The 27258-nt window shown below is 36.7% G+C and overlaps 2 protein-coding genes across 5 annotated transcripts; one reads left to right on the forward strand and one right to left on the reverse strand.

The window, feature by feature from the left end:
* Positions 1-88: 88 nt before the first annotated feature.
* Positions 89-24554, reverse strand: LOC136830738 (uncharacterized). Of its 3 annotated transcripts, none has more exons than XM_067090548.1 (7): positions 24481-24554; positions 13033-13681; positions 10900-11270; positions 9621-9814; positions 6694-6829; positions 5459-5561; positions 89-1698 (listed from the first exon to the last, which is right to left on the reverse strand). In XM_067090548.1, exons 2-7 carry the CDS (start codon positions 13651-13653, stop codon positions 1582-1584), a joined length of 1542 nt encoding a protein of 513 aa, XP_066946649.1. In that variant the 5' UTR covers positions 13654-13681; positions 24481-24554; the 3' UTR covers positions 89-1581. The 3 variants fall into 3 exon arrangements, with proteins under 3 accessions (XP_066946649.1, XP_066946648.1, XP_066946650.1); XM_067090547.1 differs by lacking the exon at positions 24481-24554 and adding an exon at positions 21205-21314; XM_067090549.1 differs by lacking the exon at positions 24481-24554 and adding an exon at positions 21177-21289.
* Positions 22094-27055, forward strand: LOC136830739 (14 kDa phosphohistidine phosphatase-like). 2 transcript variants are annotated; one of them, XM_067090551.1, is made up of 3 exons: positions 22094-22233; positions 24890-25022; positions 26184-27055. In XM_067090551.1, the coding sequence occupies exons 2-3, from the start codon at positions 24898-24900 to the stop codon at positions 26425-26427; spliced, it is 369 nt and encodes a 122-aa protein (XP_066946652.1). In that variant the 5' UTR covers positions 22094-22233; positions 24890-24897; the 3' UTR covers positions 26428-27055. The 2 variants fall into 2 exon arrangements, with proteins under 2 accessions (XP_066946652.1, XP_066946651.1); XM_067090550.1 differs by having other exon boundaries at positions 22215-22408.
* The last annotated feature ends 203 nt before the right edge of the window (positions 27056-27258 follow it).

Below are 27258 nucleotides of genomic sequence, written 5' to 3' on the forward strand. Positions count from 1 at the left end.
CTAAAATGAAACTATATAAAATGTTAAAAATTTGACAATTAAAACATTTGATTCATGTGCAGTATCAGAGGCCACTAAATTAAAGTGATTTTATTCAACTGCTTTAATATTCCAGTAAAACAAAGTACTCGACACTGAAGTTGTTTGCTACAAATTTAATCAATATTCAAGCCATTTACAAAAAAGATAATTTTATGAAATTGACATAAATTTTTCATTTAGAAACCCATCACTAATGAAAACCCATCACTGCATACTTGCCCTGTTTGTGTCGTTTTGAATCTAAACACTAATAAAGGGAAGATCATCAACTACTGGTGGGCAGCAGGGCTCATCTCTAGCTCCATATAGGTCACAGCCTTGCTTCTCATATAGGTTAGGCATGGCTACAGGAGTGAGTGGGGTCGGGGTACAAAGAACCCTATGCTCTTACAGATGCAGTTGTAGCTGTAGAGGCTAAGGTCCTGTGCATTTCGTCAAGTAATAATTTGGAATTGTAGGTTGGTAATAAAGATGACTTAGTAAATGGATAGTGCTGAAACCTGACATTTTCAAACTTGAAGGCTGATAAACATGAAATCATAGAAAGGATGCATAAACAGAGGAATCATGTATGCCAAGACCTGGGTGTATTGCATACCCTTGGAAGTTGCTACACTGAAGCAAGTGTAGCCACCAACAGTTAAGGCACTGGATTTCTTCATGTAAGAAAGGGAAGATAGTGTAAGGAATTCAAACTGTGACAGTGGCAGTAATTAACTGTTCTCTTCTAACGCTTGTGGCATATAAAGAAACAAATAGTGGATCCCAAAGCATCTGATGGCTGAGAATCAAGGTTGTCTTAGGTTGAATCTCATATCTGTAGGGACACGAAATCTGACAAATGAGGAATTCCTAGCAGGTGAATATGTGGCTGAAAGACACTTCACAAGCCAAATGAGTTACTGATCATTTGAGAGAAAGTTAGTGTTTATTGGTCACCAAGCCTAAGAAATGCAACAAACAAAAATGTCTAGCCATGCCTCCTTGTACAAGCAACACGAGATAGATCTTTTTGCATTTTTTGTAGCAACAGGTAGCAGCTATCACTGTCCTTTGAGGCTCTACTTTGTCTAAAGGACATTACACATTAGACCATCCCTGATATGAGATGTGCTTATAAGGCAGCTGTGGTTTCTGTCACAGGTGAAAACTTTATGCAATTAAAAAGGTGCACTACAATTGTGTTGAAATTGCTTATTACACGAAATTCATTTGATGTCGGTTCAGATCTTTCTGTACATGAAAGGAATAGAAAATGCATTGCAAAACTAGCATAGAAAGAAAGGAAAAATCCAAGCTAAAATCATGATGACAAGCACAGGCCTTGCATCTATATGGAACCAGGGGTCTGAGGGTACCCATGACTGGATACACATTAGTTATTTGTTATTTGAAGACATGGAATATCTAGAATGTGTGAAGACTTGTGAATGAAGTAACTATAAATGATGGCTTTATTCTTCTAATAAATTGTCCACAATCCTGGAAACTAGTTGTCTAAAAAACATGATAAAAATAGAGTAAGTATGGAAGACCTATTTACTGTGATGAGTTATCTGTTTTCTTGCCTGGTTTCTGATAAACCTTTTTCTTCATCTTATCCCATTCCTTTTTATGTATGGTGTAAATTCGCATCACTGCTTGGGCATCTTGTACCTAAAAATATAAAAATGAAAAGACTGTTAATGAAAATACTTTTACATGAACTGTGAATACATATTTTTTCAAAACAAACCATCCATCACTTGAAGCCCTCATTGTAGTCCATGATATCCCCGTAAATGTAGCCCTCATAATGGTCCATGATATCCCCAGAAGTGTATTCTCATCTTGTACAGATGAAGCAGAGTAGCTAAGAGCAATTGCTCATCCATGTGCACCTACGACTCATCAGTTGGCAGTAACTATCCCCCCTCACTGCTTTATGTTTATGTACATGAGATGTGTGCAAGCATGATGTCCGGTTTGCTTTGCTTTGATGTCTAGTAATCTTTGCCAGGTTATTGCTGTTGTCATAGTTGTATGCATTTTGTTTCTTCTGGGTGTCCTACAGCTGCTACTGCTTTACCTATGATACTGACTACTCCAACATTGGCCACTACTGCTCTCATGCCTGCTATGCTGATGGTTACTTTTCCTACTACCGCTGTAACTGCTGTTTGAATTTTTAACACTCCTTGTACCAGCAGTGCCTACTATACTCGCTGCACCTACTCTTTCACCACCTCTTTCAAAAAGCTGCTGTTCTTTCTGCACTGTCTATACAACTGTTGTACTGGTCATAACAACATTATCCCATCTAGTGCTGCTACAGAAAGAGCACTTTCACTGACAAGAGTGGGTCTTAGGAATTGTCAAGTATCTTTTGGGTGTGGAAGTAAAAGTCTTTGGCTACAAGTATTATAAACAAGGGTATTATACATTCACTGGAGAGAGCATATAAACAAGGGTATTATACATTCACTGGAGAGAGCATCAATTCTGCTCATCAGGATGATCATCTACATCCTGTCCAATTTTGTTAGGAAGAAAGATGTAACTACAAAGGATCTTTCTCACCAGCTATCTTCTGACCTGAAGGACCTTAGGGTCTCTGACCTTCTTGACCCAGATTTATTCTCCGAGGGGTTGTTCAAGGAATGACAAACTTACAATAAACATGACTAGGACTGCAATGACCAACCTCTCCTCTAAATGCTAAGACTTCTGTCTACACCTCCCAGGAAGTTACCCGTCTTCCTCCTCCTCAGTGAACATACTAAGGCAGCCCGGAATACCTCTTACCCCTTTTAGAAGAAAATACACCACACCTTCCTGGCATTCATCCAGGAGACAGCACTTGAACTTCTAGCCCAGAAAAGGATGTCAGTCTTCAACCAAATCCCCAGCTCATGGGGGAAGATAAAATGGGATCATTTGCCCGTACACATCTATTCCACCTGTGGGTAGTGGATGTTATTTTATTTGGTTATGGACTCCCTTTTCCCAGGACAAGCACCCTTTCCTCACATTGCACCTGATGGACTATAGGGCATATGGGAAAAGTCCAGTGATGTTTGAGGCCTTGGAAGAGTTGGAGCTGATGGTTAGAAAGTGATGGACAATTGCCAAGGATAGCCTATATAGTATGACTACAAACATCCAGCAGGACTAAAATGATAATATAAAAACCAGTGAGAAGCATACTTTGTATGTGTAAACACTTATGACCAGTACTACCCTTCATATGGCTTTAGTTTTTCTTTGGACTTGGCTTTAAGACACTCCGTCACCTGCAAATTCCACCAAGGGATCCTGGCACAGACTTGGAATTCTCCATTTATCTACTGGTAAAAATACTCAACTAAAACAGTCATGTGATCCCTAGTAGATCTCAACTGGCCAATGAAAATTTTTCGATTAAAAAAATCACTGAGAAAAACGCCAGCATCAAATGTGCAATTTTCTAAGTGTGAGGAAAACTGTAATGCTATGGCTAAAACTTCTTTCTGGATATGCTTGACTCCCATAACATTGAGTTCATATTCAAAATGAAGTAAGATTTTAACTAACTGACACCAGTATTCTATTGTAAGATGATATTGTTAAGCGTTACAAAAATTGTATTAGGGAATTTTAAAGTAAACCTTTGGTACATCAGTTGTAAATACAATTCTCTCTTTAATGCTAGACTACACTGCACCAACAACAGCTAACACTTCCTTTCCAGCCAAACTTGTGTTAAGAATGTTCATCTCTGTTCTTATACAGGGTTCACGAAGTTGGTTAATAAACCTTAATAAAAATGCAGTAAAAGTATATATATTTTCATCATTTTAGAAATACTAAAGAAATAGATAACTGAATGAATGCAGTGAAAACAGGGATTTTGAGCAATTGGACAGCAAGATAAATTTATTAAGATAAATGATTTGGAGTTAAAGGATCTAAGGTGAAACTTGGCGAACACCCTACAATTACACTTAAAAGTAATAGTAAGAGGTTGGACAGCATGACTGAAGGTGAAGGTAAAATATAAAAAAATGACTGGAGAAAAGGGAAGCTTGCAAAAACCCCCTTTTTTAGTCCCTACAGTGCACCACATGAGGTGCACTAACATCACTAACACCCATGGTCCTTTTGTAATCCTTACAGCACACCAGTGAGGCACACTAACCCACATGGGCAATAAAAAAAATATTTAACAAACGGAACCAACACAAATACAGATGACAGTTAACAAAATTAATGTGCATTGCATACAAACCACTGCCTTACATAGCCTTATGCATATTGTATATTTACCAACAAAAAAGGCTTGCACTAAGTGGTAAGAGAAGCCCCATTCAATAGAGGTAACATCATCTCTCTCACAATCCCTCATCAGAGTAAAACTTCATCCCAGAAACAAGGCATACTGGAAAATATGCTCAATCGAGGTCACAAAATAACTTATGGCATCAACCAATGAAGAATGAGTCATACAAGATAATGTTCACTAAGTTAAAAATTTGCAAGGTAATATTATTAATAAATGAAAGAAAAGGAATTAGGTAAAATAAGAGTCAACAAATAAATATAAGAGAGGATACTGTAAGCACTGAAAAATACTGAGAAAAAAAATATGGGTCATACAACATTTTTAAGTGTCCAGAGGTTCGAAAAAGTTACTTGGGTATGCATGCATACCAGTAAGGAAGGCTGTGCCTGTGTAGTACAGAAAATATATCTGCTTTATCATTCTTATATATCCCAAGAGTTGCCATACTATTAACCCAACTTGGAAGTCACCTAGAATATTGTCAAAATTTGGAAATACCCATCGTCACTGAAGATAATGATTCACTTCCTTTCTTTATCAACTACTGATTGCCCTCTAAATCTTTATTAGCTATTCTCTTACAACCCAAACTCAACCTTTCATTAAGGTGGGTGTGTAAGGGCCATAGGGAAAGATGTGAATAAAGCAAAATTTTGTATAAAACTACGGTGGAGAAGCAGCTCAACACTGAACTGTAATGATCAATACAGTACAAAAAAATCACAACCTTGATGATTACAGCACAATTCACCTGCATGACAAGATGTCTCAAAACTGCCTCTGGATTTTACACTAATCTTTGAACTTGAGGTTTTTCTAACTAAACAGTAACGAAGACTAAACTAATCCTATAAGTAGGCCATGGGCATGTAGCTGGGTGCAGACCTTCTTACTGATGTTACAAAGTAATCTACATGCACTTTTCATCTAAGAATCTGTCCTTTTTTAACTGGTATTGACCACTAAACCTTAAGACTAAACACAATGACAGTTCAAAAGTAGACTACCCATGAACGACATCTACAGCTGAATGTATAACATATAACATGAATATAGCTATTAATATTGCTGCGACCATTTGTTTTCAGTACACTAACTACTATGTTTAAAACTTACAGAATCATGCTCTCCCGTCTGTATTTCGACTCCCAAAATTTTCTTAGCCAGCATTTTCAGCTTTGGAGTGTGTCCTTGAAACATTTTCTTGAATGGCTTATACCTGAAATATAGTCGAGAGAATAATCCTTTAACTTCCATATATAGGTATGTACATATAGTTTGTAAAAATTAGGGAAAAAATTATGACCCATAAGCTGCTGTCTATTACTATTTGACTACCAGTATTATTAATAAAAAGTAATTGAGCAACCAGAGTCCCTTCCTAGAACTGCACAAAACTAACCCAAAGAATTTGTTCTTACAACAAAGGTGAAAACCTTTGCTTGGGGAAAATTTATGGGGAGGTTTTGTCTAATGAGTAACAGAGCAAGTACAGTAGTAACAAACTTTATAATTAACATTATCAAGGAAAAAAGCACATGTATATATAAGAAAAGTAGGTGCTTTCACATTCTACAGATATAATCTCCTTTTTTTATGCTAGAATAACCAGTTTCCAGACCACCATTACTACATCACATAACCACTGCCTCAGCACACTTGTGCAGTTAAGTACACTCCGTCAAACAAGTTTATAACTAATTTTGAACATAAGATACTTGGTCTTATCATACTAGTTGATTAAGCTGGGACTAAGTACCAGTTAACTTTACCAGTGGAGTCCTTCTGGTGATGTATGTCAAATAGTACATGTTAAGTACTGTGAAAACAAGCATGATAGTGCAATTATATTTAATATAACTACAGGGTAATCAATGAGTGAAAAGCAAAGATAGAGATGGAGGAGGGAGGTGAAAAGCTAGATGAACATATGCTCATAGCTATTTCTGACTTAATTGATAACACAAACCATAAAGTGATGAAAAACAATATGGCAATAAAAAGATGGATATTTTTCACTGAAGTATAAGATTTAATTAATGAACAGAAATGACAAAGTAATGACCTCATTTTGGGTAATTAGTTTTCAAGATACTCCTTTCAGCCAAGAGATACGACTTTCCATTTTCATACATAGGTCTCCTTATAAACCCTCCTGCACAACATTTTCATGTACTACCTGATCACCTGATATTTTCATGGCATTTCCTGAGAACAGAAGGTGTTAAGACTCCCCTTTCACAAGAAATGAGATGGCAATAAAATGGTGAAGAAGCCCTGATTTTAATTTTCTTAAAAAATATTCCAAAATCTAATTAGTAATGTAAAAACTAAGAGCAGGATATTATTACCTTGCTGTATCTCTTATTCTTGAGCGTGGGTGATCCAGAAACAAAGCTCTTAGATCGTTATCAATCCCATGACCAACAAGTATTTTCCCATTTAAAATTTTGGCCACCTCTGCCTGAACTTCTTTGAAGTCATGACCTGAAATTATATAAAAAAAAAAAGAATACTAAAAAGCATATTTAATAAATAAAGTTATTTTTTGTGAAAATAAAATTACATACTACTATTTGAACAATGTTTAATACAATATTTGATTGAAGATGAACCAAATTAAACAATAAAAAAGCTGAAAACAACTGGATTGGTGCTTAGAATAATCAAGAAGCACCAAGCAAAGCAGCAGGTTTGAAACTTACTGGTATTTTTAAAAAATACCTCTCACACATGTATTTTCTAAGGCCAACTGTAATAATAACTTAAAAATTTTATTTGAACTATTAACTTGGAATGTTTCCAATGTTTCGGAAAGCAAACTGATTGATTGATTAACAATCCTTATAGCAATATGATTACTGGTTAAAGAAGCTAAACTTTTAGTCCTTATTACAATTTGAACTTTTTCCGGGAATAGGTTCCAGAACTCACCGCAGAAATGCAGAATCTGTGAAAATGCAACATCACTTCTAAAAATGGTTATAATTGCTTATAACTGCAAAATTTTTTAGCTAAAAGTAGTTATAAGCATTTTTAGAGGGGATTTTGCATTTTTGTGGATTTTCCATTTCTGCAGAAATAAAGAATGTTAATCAATCAATCAGTCTGCTTCCCAAAACACTGGAAAAATTCCAAGTTGATGGGTCAAATAAAATTTTTAAGTTATTATTGCAGTTGGCCCTCAACATGTGTGAATGAATTAGGCAAATTAGAAAATACATGCATGAGAAGTCTTTTTTAAAAATACCAGTAAAATGCTTATAACTGCCTATTTTAACAGTCTGCTGCCTTATTTAAAAAATAAAACAAAAATATACCTTAAATTATCATACTGAAACAATTTAATATCATTTCAAACAAAAATACACCCCAAACCATCATCCCAAAACACCCAAGTCATCTAACATTACCCTCCTACAACTGTTACTCTTATATATAGAGTAAACCACCCATATTCGTGGGGGATGCATACCGCAACCCCCCTGCAAATAGCTAAAATCCGCGAATATTTAAAACCCCTCTAAAAACACTTAGAACTGCCTATTTTGATAGTTTAAACACAAAAAATCCCTCTAAAAATGCTTATACCTGCGTATTTTAATAGTTTTATCACAAAAAGTGCATTTAGTCATGAAAATATGAAAATACAGTAATTAGTGAATGTTTCTCTGTGAAAAATACTGTGAATGGGTGAATTTTCCACAAACAATGGGTAGATACGTTCCAAAGAGAAATCCGTGAATAGTGAGACCGCGAATACGGGGGGTTTACTATACACCCCTAAAATAATTTTCATCATAAAAATCTGTATTTAGTCACGAACACAATATGAAAAAATACCGTAATTACAGTAATTAGTGAATATACAGTGTTAGTGATAATTTTAGAGTACGGTCCATATAAAAATTTGCGAATTGGTGCAAGTTTCTGCATAAAAGTGAAAAATATGCTCCACAAAAATCCCTGTTAAAGTGAAGCGTGGAAAAAGTTGGGGTCCACTATAAACAAAAAGAACAAAACAAAATTTGTGTAATATTCTTACACAAAATTTCTAAAAACAAGAACCTGTTATTAAATCATTTAATTCTCTACGATTAGCATAAAATTGCAAGAATAAAACACGGAACTTTAAAAGGCATCAATTCAATCAGATTTTACAGAGAAAGCCCGCTTTCTCAAACAAAGTGAAAGAACCACTTTCCATAATATCTTCCCACAAAAATTGAGCATGATTTTTATTACAAAAAGTAATTTGTTTCAAGTATAAACCCATTACACTTTTATACAGCCTATATGGCTGCATGAACTTCCCTTAAACCAAGATACTCTAGATGATTATGAAAATTATGAAATTGTTTAAAATAAGACAATCCTTGGAAGCTGAAATACCCAAGTAACAAAAAATGATGAGAAATGCACTCAGTAGCAGACACAAGAAACGTGTTCAGCTCGCTGCTAAGCATGAAGGGTTCTGATGGTGCCTCAAAAATGTATCTGTATGAACCTACCAGTCTACTTCTGTTTTCTTTACAGGAACTGAAGTGTCTCTGCCATCCCTGGACCATGATTGTGAGCTATTATTGGCAGTGGGTATGTTGTGAAACAAATCACTTCTCCAATCAGTTAAATTCATAAATGAGTTAAATATTTCACTGGAGAAACTTTGATTACCTTCACCAACTTCACTGATTTTGAATCCCCCAAAACATCCCCCTTATTCAGTGTTGGGTTAAACTGAATAAGAGGGATTGGTCAGATGATATATAAAACCAAATACATACACTCATCATAATGCAAAAAATAATGAGCTAATGCTAACAGATAATTACCAGTACAGTATTACAAATAATTGTTGGAGTGGTGGAACCAGTGTTGTTGACGGTAGACTGTGTGCTTATAAAGTGGTTTCATTAAGACCTTACCAAGGCAACAGCAGTTCTGGGAAGATGTTAATGAGCAAGTAAAAAAAAAACTGGTAGTATTATGTCTTGTTTTATGTTTGGTTCTACCTTTGAATGTATGTGCAATGAGCATATGGTTACACATGGGGTTCCCTCAGGGGCCTTGAAGGTCAACTTCTATTGTCTGGCAATGGCCAAATTGCAAGGTTGCTGGATTAAAGAGGTCCAACCTGTTCTACATTTCAGAATACTTTATAATCATCCATATCTTTCTGTGAGCATTATATTGTGAGAATATAGCAGAACAAAGACAATACTGAATAAACAAAAACTCAATCTACCCAAATTGTCAGAAAGCATAGCATAAACCTTACCATCTTTAATATCTCCTGGTCGGATTCCTGAAAATTCTGTTCTATAATCAACAACTGGCTCTTGGGGCTTAACATACTTGTCATAAATTACTCGGCAATACTGATTTACAACTGATACTCTTGCTAACATGGACTCTTTTCCATCAATACCAATGCCCACCATTTCGCAATCTATGGCCACAGCTTTGCTACTCCTGAAAAATAATAGAGCAGTTACCTTAAACATACCCAATCTGTAGTTATTCTAAGACAAACTAACCGAAAATTTCAACATCCTGACTTGGATTACATATATAATCTTAAAATAATGGCAGAATGATTGTTAAACAAATAAAACAGGCTATATGATATTCTTTAGAGATGTATATAGCTTATTCTTTTGATATATTCTTTAAATATATTCTCAAAAGGCTCCTACTCTGGCTAAAACAATATGATTAAAATATGAAATATATGTTGAAAAGGTATAAAATGTACACAGAGAGAGAGATGCATGTCCTGTTGTTCTAAATTACCCAAGTATTTTAGATAGGCTATGCTCTATACAGTAGAACTATCCTAAAATATGTACTGTACAGTAAATATCATTTCAAAATCATCTTACAACACAGTAAAATATCAATAAAATGTATGCACATTATGCACAGTACAGTAGACGACAGGCAAAATTACGTCAGACAAAAGAATATGTGCATCTGAATTATAAGGGATACTTAAGAGTAACAGTTGCAGGTGGGTATGTAATGTTGTAAGATGATTTTGAAATGAATTGGGGTGTTTTGGGATGATAGTTTGTATATTTTTGTTTGAACTGTTAATTTTAGGGGTGCATATACACTTAGGAGTAACAGCTGTAGGAGGGTAAGGTAACATGACCTTGGGTGTTTTGGGATGTTGGTTTGGGGTGTATTTTTGTTTGAAATGATACTAAATTGTTTTAGAATAATTTAAGTTATATTTTTGTTTGAACTATTAAAATAGGCAGTGAACTGTTAAAATTGGCAGTAATATGCATTTTAGTTTAAGGGGTAGTGTATTTGGCAGTTATAAGCATTTTCAGAGGGAACTTTGCATTTCCGTGGTGGGTTTTGGAACCTATTCCCATGAAAAAGTGAGGGAACACTGTATGTGCAATAATGTACAAATATCTGTAGTCCAGAATGTATGGCCAATATGAAGAAAACCACAATAGTTTCTGTAAAAAGTTATTTTTAAAATTACCTCAGATGGAAACCAAGAAAAAAGAAAGCTTACAAGTCACAAATTGCTAAATACTTGCCCTTCATTGCATTCTTCATCAACATTTTCCTTCTCCTGTGCATCATTAACTTCAGAAGATTCGTCTTCCACTTCATTATATTCTTCACCTAAAAGAATCGGGTCAACGTTATCAAACCAAATATCATCCATCTTTTTCTTCTTACTTTGCTCCTTATCATTCACTGAATGCTTCTGCTTCGATTCCTGATATTTCTCAGTCTGCCTTTTCTGCTCCTCGATCACTGCTTTCAATTCCAATTTTTCCTTTTTCTTCATCTTCTTAGTTTCTTTTGGAATGCTCTTCTTTTCACTGTTCTGTTCCTCTTTCTCATGTGTCTTTTTGCTTGCCTTTAACTTCTCTGCCTGAGCTTTATCTTGCTGGATAATGACCTGGTAAGGAAAACTTTCAATGAGAATAATCAACTAACTATATTACAAAAGAATAAGATTTTCACTTACAAGTTCTTTCTGAAGCAAAAATATCTGCTTACAGTAATTATCAAACTGCTCATATTAGTCTGGTTATGCGATGCAATAATAATGATCAACATGATGAGCCAAATACTATTAAAATGGAACTTTCTGAAAGCTCCAAAGGACAAGACACATAACACTGGAACACAGAGGTGTCTCTTAAAACATAATTCCCTTTACAAAACTACCATTTCCGGCCATAAACGAACACAGTTTTAATGAAAACCATTCTTCTAATGACCAGAATTTTACACTTTACCTTGTTTCCAAGTGCTTGCTTGTGAAAAAAGGTAAAACTGGAGCTAAATAACAACATGCCTAGTGTACAACTAGGATTTGTGGAATTCTATTTTTCAAAGGTATTGAAAGGCAGCTGTTGTTTTTACTCAGTTTTTCAGTTTAATTTTTATGTTAGTCTTATTTTTCCTTGTATTATGCTTCATGTTTACTTTTTGATAACAAATTCCACTTTTTGAAGTATTTTACTTTTTTGTAGCTCATTTCATTTACAGTATATTGAAATATTTTTCTTGTACTATATTTTCAGCAATTTTTATTTTCCTGTTGCTAATTTTAGCCTGTTAAGCTTGAAAGCTTGCAGGAAAAACAAACAATTTGCTGTAATATAGTCAAATTTACAAAAGAAAAGGGGATACAGTACACTGTAGTATGAAAACGATAAAAGAATAAGATAGCTTGATCATGCCATGAATTTACTGGAAAGGGTGCTGGAGGGAAGGCAAGGAAAATAATGGCTAAAATCTACAGTTGTCAGTTTGGCTTGATGTCAGAAACATCAGCAACGGAAGCATCTCTATAATATTACTGTATAACAAATGAAGGAGACACACCATGCATTATATATTTGGACCTTCAGAAGGCATTTACAGAGCATGAGTACTTGACTGTTTATCATAATAAATGAGGAAGTTAAAAAAGGGATTCTAATGCTTGAAATGTTTAAAAATAAATAGATGAAGTAGAGAGTGACTGCTAAAATAATGGTAGAGAGAACAAAAACTCGCATGTGAGCTCTGTATTTTACCAATATGGAAGTTGCACAGATGTGGTGCTCAAAATGCTCAAAGGTTGGAAAATAGACAAATCTAGTAGACATAGATTTGATTATATGATGAAAAGACATGAAGAAATGAATCAGAATAGCAGATATGGAAATAAATGTATGAAAACCAGTAGGAGGGTCCATGAATCCTGGAGAAAGGGCATTTGAAGACCTCAGCCATACAGAAGACTGTAAAGAGAAGCAATTTCTAACTGATGATGATAAGAGATCATTTCACAACACTAAACTACACTGAATGCAGATGGAGGTCATGAGGGTAACAAGGACAATATAAAGTATGTGAAGATGTAGAACTATGTAACTAGAAGGAAAAAGAGAAAATTATTTTTCCCAAAAAGAAGAGAGAATGCAGAAGCAGTCATTGAGCACAACCTAAACAAAATACTGTACAGAACAGAGTACTGTATATGCGAAGGAGATCTTTTACTACTCTGAGAAGCATATCATCACCTTTTTTACATACTGCAATATGGTATATAAGTGATCACCCACTTGAAACAAAGCATACAGGCTATTTAAGGTAATGACTAGCCTAAGGTATAATGCACATATAATAATTATAATAATTTTGGTATAAATGTGTACCATACTTACATCCTTTAGATTTTTCCAGTTCCCAGAAATATCCTTGGCTTCCTTCACAATCAAAACAGGTTTGTACTGGTTGGTTGTTTCATTATTTGGGTCTGAAGGCTTTTTCTTCTTCTTCTTCTTCCTTTTACGTTTGTGTGGTTTTGAACCACTGGTTCCAGCAACCTCTGATTCATTACTGATGGCAGAAACACTATTTCCTTTAGCTGAATTATTTTCCACAGTTCTTTTTGCAGCTTTAGAAGAAGGCTGTGCACTATCTAGCAGGTCCTCTGCTTTTCTTTTTTGTGCTTTATTCATTCTAAAATTTTCATTTCTATGACTATTCTTATTTTTTAACAATGATGATTCCTCTGACTTCTGTGCCTTCCAATTGTTTTTCTTTGATATTTCACTTGAATTTTCACACCCAACAAGCACTCCATTACTGTCACTACTTTTGGAGTCAGATTTTCCATCTTTTGTGTTATTAACATTCAACTTATTGTGGTGCTTCCTTTCATGATCTAATTTGGATTCTGCTTGATTAATCTGTTTATTTTTGTTACTTTTTCTAAAAACTTTTCCAACTGGTCTAGTATTTTTCACAATCTGAACACTGACGTTGGGACTGTGGGACTTCATCTTTCCTATGTACGGAATTTCCTATAACCTGAAACAGAAATATTGTTTGAGTCATATATACTATTGTGTAGTCATAAAACAACTTTTAACATAGCTCAAAAATACAAAATTTTAAATTAATGGTACTAAGTATTTTTCCTAGATATACACACCAGAGACTTAAGTATTCCTGCTGCAAGCTGGGAATGGTCACTGAAGCCTGATAATAAAGAGGTTAATAGATGGTAAACAGGAAGCTGTGAGCTTGCTGTGGTGGTATTATGATAAAAGAACACAAAATGTTACCATTTAAACAGAAGACTTACTTATGAGGAAGGGGGGTCTTGTGGAACTGACTGGCACTTTAAAAAAATTTTGAGTTACAGTAATACCTCGAGCATTCACAAGGTTAGGTTCCAGAACCCATCCCTGATCAGGAGGAATCGCGAATGTTTGGTGCAATTCACTTATAATGCTAATAAATGCTCATTTCAGGAGTTTAAACCCTAAACATGACCCAAATCATGTTCCCAAAGCACTTTAATTTTATTTAAAAATAAGCTTAATACATTACCCTTAAAAAAGAAATAAATGGTCGACGTAAAAATAGCGTACAGTATCGCCTAATGAGTCTTTGCCATACGAGCAAAATTACAATGCAGTATACCAATGTTACCCCTAAACTAAATCATTGGCTGTCGTTTTCTTTTGCACTCACAGTAAGGTAAAACCAAGAAACGAATGGGACTGTAAACTTAATGACTGGTGATATTTTCTTTGTCACTGTCAGGAAGGTAAACTAGGTAAACTTCATGTCACAGAAGTCATGTAACCAAGATACAATTCAATAAAATAAAGAAAACGTACGTACTGTGTGCAGATCTGTGAAAAAATCCCGGACGCAAATTAGTTACATTCCAATGAAAAATTAGCGAATCCAGAAACGTGAATGCATGTACATGCAAGATTGTGAACCACTATTATTTGCCATAATTCTATAGCAAAAGACTGGAAGGACAGTCACTCACTCACCCACAGTTGTCAGAATCCCAGTCATTTATGTGAGTAGGGCAAAGTCAGCTCTTGTAACCTGTTATAAAACCTGGCATAGTGCTACTCAGCACTGGTACTGCAGCATCAGGCAACAGAGATATTGGGTAAAGGCTGAGTGTGGCATCACATAACCAATCTACAATGGCTGTTGGTACACAAAACACCTAAATCATACCTGGAAAGGAGTTCTGTCATGTTCAGACAAACATAACAGTTGTGCATACAATGCACAGATCGTGCAGCGACTGACTAGAGCAGGACCTAACACAAAGGGTGTGCAGATATCATGAACTATACCTGTCTACACACTAGACCCAAGACCATGATTCCCATAATCCCAATATTCATGGGCAACGAACATCCAAAAACACAAACATTCATGCGAGAACATGCTCAAGAAGGTGATCTTCCAGAATGGGACTGCTCAACATAACAGGGCTAAGTCTATGGTAGGCTGTGGGCATAGTGTAGGCTAGGATACTGTCTATGTATAGATTGTACTGTATACCCTAGTACTGGCTAAGCTAATTTCAAGTTATGTTTTTTCAAGAAACAATGAGGTTTTTGTAACCTAAACCCATCGTAAATGGGGAAATACCTGTAGTATTAGGGTAGTAATGCATTGCATTTTCCAACTGTACAACATCCTCTGGGAGGCTGTTCCACAGTCCAACTGTGTGAAGAATAAAGGACCTCTGGAACTGAGAAGTTCGACAGCACGACATGTTTACTGCATATTGGTGCTGCTGTTCAGCAAATCTGGTTACTCCCAGCAGATAAAGGGGACCTATCTAAAAAGATAAATCTCTGGCAGAAGCAGATATCCACACTGGAGAACTGTATTCTAGTAAAGGGAGTACAAATGACTTCAAAACAGGTTGCACTGATTTTATCACTGTTATAAATACATGAGGCCGCATTTGCAGTCCAAAAAAACAGTGAAGGTAGGAAAGAGTGGGAGGACAGAATGGAACTCTGGTACACCTTTGGAAAGTCCAAGCATCCACATCCTCAAGGAAAGTCCAAGCATCCACATCCTCGAGGAAAGTCCGAGCATCCACATCCTCAGAAGAAGAAAGTCTGAGACACTCATAATTGAAGATGCTTCTCACCAGGAACAACCAAACAAGTACTGCACTGAACACCTTTACTACACAGGGATGTTTCAGCTTCGACACACTGGGCCATATTCAACCTAAATACACACTGGGCCATATTCAACCTAAATAGAGACAAACTCCAAAATATACGGTTGTATACTACAAGTAGGAAAGCACAATGCAAAGAAAATTCACACTCAAGAATCACAAAAATATTTAAAACTACGTTACCAGGAATAAAAACATACTGCTCAGAAAGCAACATAATTGATTGAACCAATACAATTCAATTCATTAAAATTAAGTTAGAACCCACGGTACAAGATTGGGTAGGGCTCATCCCTACACTATACTTTACTTTTATGATTTATGGCATTCTAGGTTAGGTTAGGATATGGGGGGGGTGAGTTAGTCCAGGTTCGTGGGCAGGTATACCAAGCACCTAAGGGGTAGAACTAAGCATTAGCTCCGCGTCAGGTTATTCCCTTTAAAATTGACTTTTCCTATAGTATTCTAGTTGCTTATCAAGAATTTACCATTATTTTTTTGTTGGTTGACTGTAATTAACCTGCCATTAACCTCAGAACAGATTAAGTTTTTGTATACTGGCCATCGTGGGATGCTATTGCACATGCCAGTGTAAAAAGTGGTTTCTTTTACCGGGGGGTTCAGGGGGGCGGAGCCCTCAACTAAGTAACACGACCTACTAGGTTAGGTTAGGTTAGTAAGGTTCCTTTTATGACAGATTTCCTTAGCCAATCCCTTCTTGAACATATGGCTCCCAAATGACTTTCGTATTCACGGAACCGTCCCATACAGTCTGTGTGGAGTTTTTAGAAATACCACCCAAGGTTAAGATATGGTAAACATGCATCCCTGTATTTTCTAAACTGATGGGCCAAAACTCATTAATAAACAAAATCTTTACGTAGAGGTCTTCCTTGGAATAATAAAGAATATACTTCATCAGGGGCACATCCTAACCTTATCTTAACCTCTAGCACTGTGCCCTGACCTGATGCAAGGGGCTTCCCTTAACCTGGATGGTAGAACTACAGTATATAGTAGCTCCCATACTTTTCTACAGTTTTTGGTTGCTAATTATGAATTTACCTTTAATTTTTGGCGCTCAAGTGTAATTAACTGAAGTCCATCCAACAAGGGGTTTCCATGCGCGATCTTCACAAGACAGAGCACGGATATGTCTGTTTCAAACGGTTCATATCTCGTCCGCAAGTGCAATAACCTGTATTTTCAACCTTCCCCGGGCCAGTACTAAACACGGCGAAGGGACATTCAAACAAACAGATGCACCGCCAGTATCAGAACCCCTAAAAGGTCTAAAAACCAGTTGAAAAGGTAAAATCTTTATAGAGGTTGCTTCCTATTGGAAAATCAAACATGAAACTGTAAAATCAGTCGAACATCTATGCTGACACTGTAAAATCAGTCCATGCCTAACACTGTAAAATCAGTTAACATGCTATGCTGACACTGTAAAATCACTGCTATGCATGCCACTGAAAATCAGTGACACTGTAAAATCAGTGCCTATGCTGACACTGTAAAATCAGTCGAACATGCCCTACTGACACTGTAAAATCAGTCCCCTTAACCTGGACACTGTAAAATCAGTCGAACATTCAGTCGAGACACTGTAAAATCAGTCGAACATACAGTAACATCAGTCGAACATGCCTATGCTGACACTGTAACATCAGTATGCTGACACTGTAAAATCAGTCTAACATCCCTATGCTGACACTGTAACATCAGTCGAACATGCCTATGCTGAACATGGCTGACACTAAAATCAGTCGAACATGCCTATGCTGACACTGAGTCGAAATGCCTATGCTAACTAACATCAGTCGAACATGCCTATGCTGACACTTTTTAACATCAGTCGAACATGCCTATGCTGACACTTAACATCAGTCGAACATTGCTGACACTGTAAAATCAGTCGAACATGCCTATGCTGACACTGTAAAATCAGTCGAACATGCCTATGCTGACACTGTAAAATCAACACTGTAACATCAGGAACATGCCTATGCTGACACTGTAAAATCAGTCGAACATGCCTAACATCAAGGATTGAACATCAGCCATGCCTATGCTGACACTGTAATCAGTCGAACATGCCTATGCTGACACTGTAAAATCATCCATGCCTAACATGCCTATGCTGACACTGTAACATCAGTCGAACATGCCTATGCTGACACTGTAACATCAAACATGCCTCTGACACTGTAAAATCAGACATGCTGACACTGCAAAATCACTAAGTGTCGAACACCTATGCATCAGTCTGCCTATGCTGACACTGTAACATCAGTCGAACATGCCTATGCTGACACTGTAAAATCAGTCGAACATGCCTATGCTGACACTAACATCAGTCGAACATGCCTATGCTGACACTGTAAAATCAGTCGAACATGCCTATGCTGACACTGTAACATCAGTCACATGCCTAACACTTAAAATCAGTCGAACATGCCTATGCTGACACTGTAACATCAGTCCATGCCGCTGACACAACACTGTAAAATCAGTCGAACATGCCTATGCTGACACTGTAACATCAGTCGAACATGCAACATATGCTGACACTGTAAAATCAGTCGAACATGCCTGCCATCACACAAAATCAGCCTATGCTGACGAACAAATGCTGACACTGTAAAATCAGTCAACATGCCTATGCTGACACTGCTGACACTATGCTAACATCAGTCGAACATGCCTATGCTGACACTGTAAAATCAGAACCCTATGCTGACACTAACATCAGTGCCTAACATCAGACACTGTAAAATCAGTCGAACATGCCTATGCTGACACTGTAAAATCAGTCGAACATGCCTATGCTGACACAGCAGTCGAACATGCCTATGCTGACACTAACATCAGTAACATGCCTATGCTGACACTGTAAAATCAATCGAACATGCCTAACACCATCAGCATGCCTATGCTGACACTGTAAAATCAGTCGAACACCTATGCACTATCAGCTGACACTGACACTGTAAAATCAGTCGAACATGCCTATGCTGACACTAACATCAGTCGAACATGCCTGCTGACACTGTAAAATCAGTCGAACATGCCTATGCTGACACTGATCAGTCGAACATGCCTATGCTGACACTAAAATCAGCCTAACATGCCTATGCTGACAAACATCATGCCCTATGCTGACACTGTAAAATCAGTCGAACATGCCTATGCTGACACTGTAACATCAGTCGAACATGCCTAACATCAGTCGAACATGCCTATGCTGACACTAACATCAGTCGCATGCCTATGCTGACACTGTAAAATCAGTCGAACATGCCTATGCTGACACTAACATCAGTCGATGCACTGTAAAATCTAACATGCCTGCTGACACTGTAAAATCAGTCGAACATGCCTATGCTGACACTAACATCAGCCGAACATGCCCATGTGACACTGTAAAATCAATGCTGACACTAACATCAGCCGAACATGCCTATGCTGACACTGTAAAATCAGCTGACACTAACATGCAGTAAAAATCAGAACATGCCTATGCTGACACTGTAAAATCAGTCAACATGCCTATGCTGACACTAAAATCAGTGCCTATGCTGACACTGTAAAATCAGTCGAACATGCCTATGCTGACACTGTAAAATCACGAACATGCCTAAAAAAATCAGCCGAACATGCCTATGCTGACACTGTAAAATCAGTCGAACATGCCTACACTGCTGACACTGTAAAATCAGTCGAACATGCCATGCTGACACTGCCTAAAAAAATCAGCGAACACTGCATCAGCTGACTATGCCTATGACACTGTAAAATCAGCTGACACGAACATCAGTGCCATGCCTGCTGACACTGTAAAATCAGTCGAACATGCCTATGCTGACACTAACATCAGTCATGCCTAACACTGCAGTCGAACATGCCTATGCTGACACTGTAAAATCAGTCGAACATGCCTATGCTGACACTGTAAAATCAGTCGAACATGCCTATGCTGACACTGTAAAATCAGTCGAACATGCCTATGCTGACACTGTAACATCAGTCGAACATGCCTATGCTGACACTGTAAAATCAGTCGAACATGCCTATGCTGACACTAACATCAGTCGAACATGCCTATGCTGACACTGTAAAATCAGTCGAACATGCCTATGCTGACACTAACATCAGTCGAACATGCCTATGCTGACACTGTAAAATCAGTCGAACATGCCTATGCTGACACTGTAACATCAGTCGAACATGCCTATGCTGACACTGTAAAATCAGTCGAACATGCCTATGCTGACACTAACATCAGTGCCTAAAAATCAGTCGAACATGCCTATGCTGTAAAATCAGTCGAACATGCCTATGCTGACACTGTAAAATCAGTCGAACATGCCTATGCTGACACTGTAAAATCAGTCGAACATGCCTATGCTGACACTAACATCAGTCGAACATGCCTATGCTGACACTGTAAAATCAGTCGAACATGCCTATGCTGACACTAACATCAGTCGAACATGCCTATGCTGACACTGTAAAATCAGTCGAACATGCCTATGCTGACACTGTAACATCAGTCGAACATGCCTATGCTGACACTGTAAAATCAGTAACATGCCTATGCTGACACTAACATCAGTCGCTGCCTAAACTGTAAAATCAGTCGAACATGCCTAGGCACTAACATCAAACATGCCTATGCTGAACTGTAAAATCAGTCGAACATGCCTATGCTGAACTGTAACATCAGTCGAACATCAGCTATGCCTGACACTGTAAAATCAGTCGAACATGCCTAGTCGAACATGCCTATGCTGACACTGTAAAATCAGTCGAACATGCCTATGCTGACACTAACATCAGTCGAACATGCCTATGCTAACTGTAAAATCAGTAACATGCCTATGCTGACACTAAAATCAGTAAAATCAGCTGCCTACACACTGTAAAATCAGTCGAACATGCCTATGCTGACACTAACATCAGTCGAACATGCCTATGCTGACACTGTAAAATCAGTCGAACATGCCTATGCTGACACTGTAAAATCAGTCGAACATGCCTATGCTGACACTGTAAAATCAGTCGAACATGCCTATGCTGACACTAACATCAGTCGAACATGCCTATGCTGACACTGTAAAATCAGTCGAACATGTATTACGTAAGTAAAGGAATATGACATTGTGCGTAGCAGACCTACGTTAAGTGCGAATAAGCTGCGCTTAAATGAACAGCCTATGCACTTTTTAATGAACAGACACAATCCACATGGGAAGAGTAAACATAGGCTTACGCTCAAACAATGTTTAGGCTTAATAAAACTCTAAAAAGTTACCATAAATACCCTTAATTAGTTCATACTTGCCAAAAAAAGCTCCTGTAACATTACCTAGTTAAATACACAAGTACTTCGTCTAAGTCACATGCGGCCAACATAAACACCTCTGGAAAGAGTAGTAACAGTAGTAGTGTTCGCTAAATGTCGCCTTTGTCTCGGCACACAGGCTCCGGTTGATTTAACAAGTTTTTTTCAATTTTAACCTTTGTGTATTCACTTTGGCAGTCATATCATATATTGTTCTCCCAGGTCCCCTATATTCTCTTTTCTTCTATGTGTCCTTTTTAGAAGCATTTTTTAACAAATATTTGTACGGGTGAAGTGAAATCTTTTCTTATTGAAAAATACAGTATTTTCCCAATATTCTTGGTTAATTTACATCGTGTTTAAATGAGCCCATATTCTTAATACCCATTGGCACTTACGCCTATATCAGTTATTAAGTACAATTCCTGTCCCGTGCCGGAAGGCAAAAGATTATATTTTCAGTCATGCTATCGGCAAAGCCATGTGGCATAATTATCACGTGCAAATCGAATCATTTATAGAGAAACTTAAAAATTAAAGCAAAACATACATAAGTATTCCAGAGTGTTCTGTGATGTGACCCCCTCCCCGAAAATAATCATATTATATCTAACAATGTAAAGCTTCAAACACGATAGTTAATGGCAAGTTGATATTTATATATATGTACAGTACTTCCCTCTACACCTCTGCCGATGAATATATTTAAATATATATAAAAAGAGCTTAAAATTACTATTTCTATTCTGATGAAACAGGAGGAAAGAATAAACCAGGAAGTAAAGCACAAGCACAAGTATAGAATTCTTCATTCCTGGTAGTGTCAAGTTCATATTTATCTACTTATCTCCACATTCACCGATGAATGCATTTAGACATATGAGAAACTGAATTTACTATTTCTATTCTGATGAAACAGAGTGAAAGAATAAAGCAGGAAGCACAAGCACAAGCAAAAAAAAAAAGTATAAAATTCTTCATTCCTATTTGTGTTCTGGTCCACCTCCCTGTTGTCACCTGGTCTGACGTCTGACATTGCCTGCGACCCTTCTGGTAAGAATAGTCATTTGAGATCCATACAGAGCTCTGTGCTTATCTTGTGATTAATAATTTTTAGGTCTTTAATATCCTCTATAAATGATTATTAGTCGCATTTTACAGACGCCTTTAAAGTTAGCTAGTTTACGGCATGTAAAAGCAGGACTTGGAACTAGGTTCTATACACAAGGTAGGATATTACTGTATTCTGATACAGTTACTTTTTGCTTAACTACACCTTAGACTAGTCTTGGTAGTGATTACGGGTCTTAGGTTAATATGCATGGCATACAATCTTTAGTCTGCCCAAATAATTAGGCTTTTGTTTAGTAGGCTAGTTAAGGCAGGTCTGCAGGCTAGTAGGGTGGGCCAACCGACGGCAAGTTGATTTGCCAGCCACTAGTAGCCTGCCGCAGACTTGTACTTTTTATTTATACTTAAAGCTAATCATGGACTGTAATTCCTTATGCATAAGGTTAATTGGCGTATTGGGCCAACCATTTAACCCTAGTAGTGATTGGCAGGTAGCCTTCACTCTAATGCCAGTCACCCCTTGAAGTTTAATGCCGGAAATTGGCCTATTGCAGGATAATTGCACACATTTTCTGCTGTGCACAATATAACATTGCCTAGGCTAAGCTGGGTGCACAGTGAAATTTGTTGGGACCATTTTACAATGTCAAATGTCAAGTTAGTATTGGGGTACAAGATGGGGCTCCCCCCTTGCTAGGTCAGGTTAAAGGAGGGTTAGGTTAAGCCTTTCGTAAATATGTCAAAGGAGCAAATTTTGGTGTAATTTAGTTCAACTTCTTCTTCTTCTTCTTTAACATGCTTTTTTTCCCATTTTTGTATGGGCTAAGCACAATGCCTTCTTTTGAAGGACTTTTGATTTGGTTTTGGGGTAGACCATAGTCTCGATCGGCTGCCCTGCCTGACATCGCTTAGACCCCGGTAGCGTATGTTACATGTATCATACTAGACCCAACGCCCTTTCTCCCAGCAGCGAGAAGTTGTTGAAGTACCCAGCTCAACTGTTGTATACTTTTACTTTATTGCCCGTTTCCTCATTATGCAATAGCTGTCTACTAAGAATTTCCTAACTTGGTTTCTCTTACGTGGATTGTTATTCAGAATGCTTCTAAAACCCCATTCACCTATGTGGCTTGTTATTCAGAACACTTCTGAAACCATTCACTTACATGCCTTGTTATTCAGAAAACTTCTTAAACACCACTCACTTAGCCTACATGGCTGTTACAGTATTCAGGACACTTCTTAAACACCATTCACTTATGTGGCTTATTATTCAGAAAACTTTCTAACCACCATTCACTTACGTGGCTTGTTATTCAGAACACTTCTAAAACACCACTGGCTTTCAAAAATACAATGCTAAAGGTGACAGGTGGTTTTTTCCTCATTTAGATAAGAGTCCCATTTGGGTTTTTTGCATATCATTATTATATCGTTTTCTCGTCAGAAGATCAGAATTAAAGTAGGTAAAAATGTGCTTTAAATCATTATGGCACACATTTAGAGATAGTGGAATTTTCGGAATGGAATATAAAATTTAGGCCAAAGGCCAAGCACTAAGAAGTATGAGGCCATTCAGTGCTGACAGGGGAATTGAGAGTAAAAAGGTTCTAAAGGTGCATGCAGTTCATCCATGAAACAGTTGTAGGAGGTGGAAAGTAAGATGGAAGAAAAAAAAATATGAATGGGGTACAGTAAATTTTAGAGACAGTATACCCCACTTTTTTTATCTACGATATGGGGGAGCTCAGTGGGAAAGCAAGGTTTCTGAGTAGGGGAAACCACAAAATGAATGAAATACAAGGACCCTAATCCCACTGATAGTTCTCATCCAGATTTAGGCAAGTTTATGGAATTTTTTCAAAGTATTATCATGCACTAAGGACGGACCTGATACCCTAGGTTAAGTTAGGTTAGGTAGGGTCAGTTAGGTTATATTTCTCTCATATGCTGCTTAGGTTACCACCCTACAGCACTTGTGTGAGCATGCCAGTCATAATAAAATATGAGAACTATTTCTAGGTGTTTTTGAAATTAAGCCTAACTTGTAATTATTAGGCATTATTAAGTTTCAGAATTTCACATCTTATGTTTTAGACATAAATTACTTCGTTCAATTATATCAGTAATTATAATTTGATCTTGGATTCTAAAGTGATAAAACATTAGATGCTTTGCAAAGAAAAGATTGGAAAATGATAGTTCTTTTATGGATAAACAATCACCTACAGTTCATGGTATGTTAGAGTAGATCGATTATGCAGATGGCTTGTTACCTTGTTCAGAAAGGACACTGTACCTCTGTGTGCAAGATAACACAGCTCTTATCAAGTTTACCAAACCTGTAAGATAAGTGAAGGGATGTCTGGCTATGTTAACATCTCTCTGATAATGAAGCAGAGACCAAACGTTTAACGACCATGTAACAGCCATTAGAAAACAGGATGTTTTCACAGCTGTTAAATTTATCGTTTTGGAAATTTCAGCCTCATCCCCAACACACAGTAAAAAGTCATATGTTTGTTGATGATTTCTGTTTGTAAAGTATGGACATTATTTAAATTCGTATTTAGGGGAACTTTTCAAAAGTCCTTTTTTACTTTTAATTCTTAGAAGTTGATGACCATTTCTTTTCCAGGATTTAAAATGGCTTCTCCATTAGATAAAGTAGAAGATGCCGACATTGATGTTGGGCGTTTCAAGTATATTTTGATCAATGTCCACCATTCACCAGAAGGGGGACCAGAGGTTTCTAAGCACATTGTCAGGGGGTGAGTATTGTTGCATATTGGGATTTTAATTTTTCTTGAAAAATCTTTTATTTTTTTAGTGCTGGGCTCATTGATGAAGTGTCTTTCAATCAGACGACATTTTGTCTTTAAAAGCCTTCTTGCTGTTATCATCATATGTTTCTGTTAACATGCATTTAATTTTTTCAAAATACGTTAAACTAATGTTAACTGAATTTAAGTAAGAAACACTCAACCATCTTCAACTAATGAGCTGACTGATTTAAAAACTTTATTTCCAATGTTTCCACATACCAGTCGTCTTCATAAACTAGAATACCACTTTTGACTGAAATTCACTAATGCAGTACTGTTTCAACATATTTTTCTTACTATATTGCAACACCAAACTTCTTGAATCAAGGGAAGAGCAAATATGGTATTATATTCAGACTTAAAACACCTCAATACAGTAATGCAAAATGTCACACACTTTTACAGACAGGCTAACAAAAGTTTTTTTTGCACAGCAGTAGTTTTGGTAAATTCTCAAATTTTGCAATAACACATTTGTACAGTGCTATTCTGTGTTATTTTCCTACTGTAACACAAAGCATTACTGAACTACAAGAAACACATTTTCTTATATTTCAAATCAAATATAAAAATGATGCAAAATTTGTCACAGTTATTGCTGCCCCATCCCGAGATCATATCTTTCAGATCTGTAACAGAGACTAATGCTATGGTTGGTTGCGATTTTGTCTCGATATTTGTAGACCAATAATAAGGTAGTATTCTAGCGACTTAGCCAAGCTGCAAAGATTCTCAAATTAAATAAGCCCAAATTTCAGTTGATGATGGATGACAAATTTTGCATACTTTTTAGTCAAGAAGTTGCCAGAATAATAATTTTCAGCCTATCCAATTACAAATTTGTATCTAGTTGCACATCAGCAAGTTCTTGATTGTTCTTCAGGATGAAAGAGTTGAAAGGCAAGTGCTCTCATACAAGTGATGTCTTCTAAACATGTCATTTTTTTCCTGGTGTAATTGTCCATGTTGCAGTACTCTTATGTAAGAACTGAGTTGGACTTAAATCTCATGTCATTGCTTTCACTAACCCTTTGTATTATTTCCTAGCAGTGCTGTATGTCCCAGTATATTTACATTGCAAATAAGTTCAAACGTGTTTCTTTCCAGATATTGTTCTGCTGGGTTTCATTCTGATGTTTATGATAAAGTGGCTCCAGCAATTGAAAAATTAGGGTTAGATTGTGAATGTCTTGGAGGAGGACGTATTCTACATGATGCAGAGAAGAAGACAATTGAAGTATTTGGATACTCTCAAGGGTATGGCAGAGCTGACCATTCAATATCTGTTGCAATTCTAAAGAAGAAATATCCAGATTATGATAAAATTACCTTTTCTAATGATGGTTACTAGTTACCATTGCTTTGGATCTATGATTTCTGTTTGTGGCAAGTAGAAATTTTTGAAGTGATGATCCTCTAACATATTTAAATTTTTTATGTTTTAATTTATAGTTAACATCTTACCTTCTCAAAATGTAAACAGGAGCTTTGGTTGAATTGTATTGTCTGTTACCTTTGTTTTTTTTATAATTATCAATGCAAGATCTTGTAAGAAAATTCACTCATTAAATACAGTATTGTCATTCTGAATTCCTCAAATTCAGAATTGCTTCAAGTCAGTGCACTGTATTATTGGTTACAGTTTCGTAAATAAATTTCCTGTCTGTACTCACATTTTGTTTGGAGCAAAAGAAAAAATGTGAAATGAAATGAACATGTAAACATGTCCCTTTAGATACTCTGGTAGCCAACTGCAGTTGGTATTTAATGGTCCTTTGGACCCCAGCTTCAGTGTTTTTTCTTTATTTACCTTGCTCTGGTTGTCACCTTTCATTTAGGAGCAAATCTTTGGGGTTAGTAGTATAAGCATAATGTCAGTGATCTAGTTAAATTTACAACATTTTTAACCTTTGTACTTTTATTTACTTAGTTATGTATATTGATCATCTTTTTGTAATAAATTCATGTCAAGTATTGAAGATGTGAATAATTTAGTACCACCTCTGTAAACATTTTTGTACATAGAAATCATTGCCATAGAGTCAGATGGAAATTTCATCCTTGAACCTTCAGATGAAGCTTGGCCTTTGAATTGATAAAACTATGGCCAGTCAGAAGGGAGGTAAGAGGAACCTGTTTTAAGTTAACACACTACTAGTGTTTATATGATAGAAGTGTTTAA

Source organism: Macrobrachium rosenbergii, chromosome 47 (genome assembly GCF_040412425.1).
Source record: "Macrobrachium rosenbergii isolate ZJJX-2024 chromosome 47, ASM4041242v1, whole genome shotgun sequence".
Classification (NCBI taxonomy): domain Eukaryota; kingdom Metazoa; phylum Arthropoda; class Malacostraca; order Decapoda; family Palaemonidae; genus Macrobrachium; species Macrobrachium rosenbergii.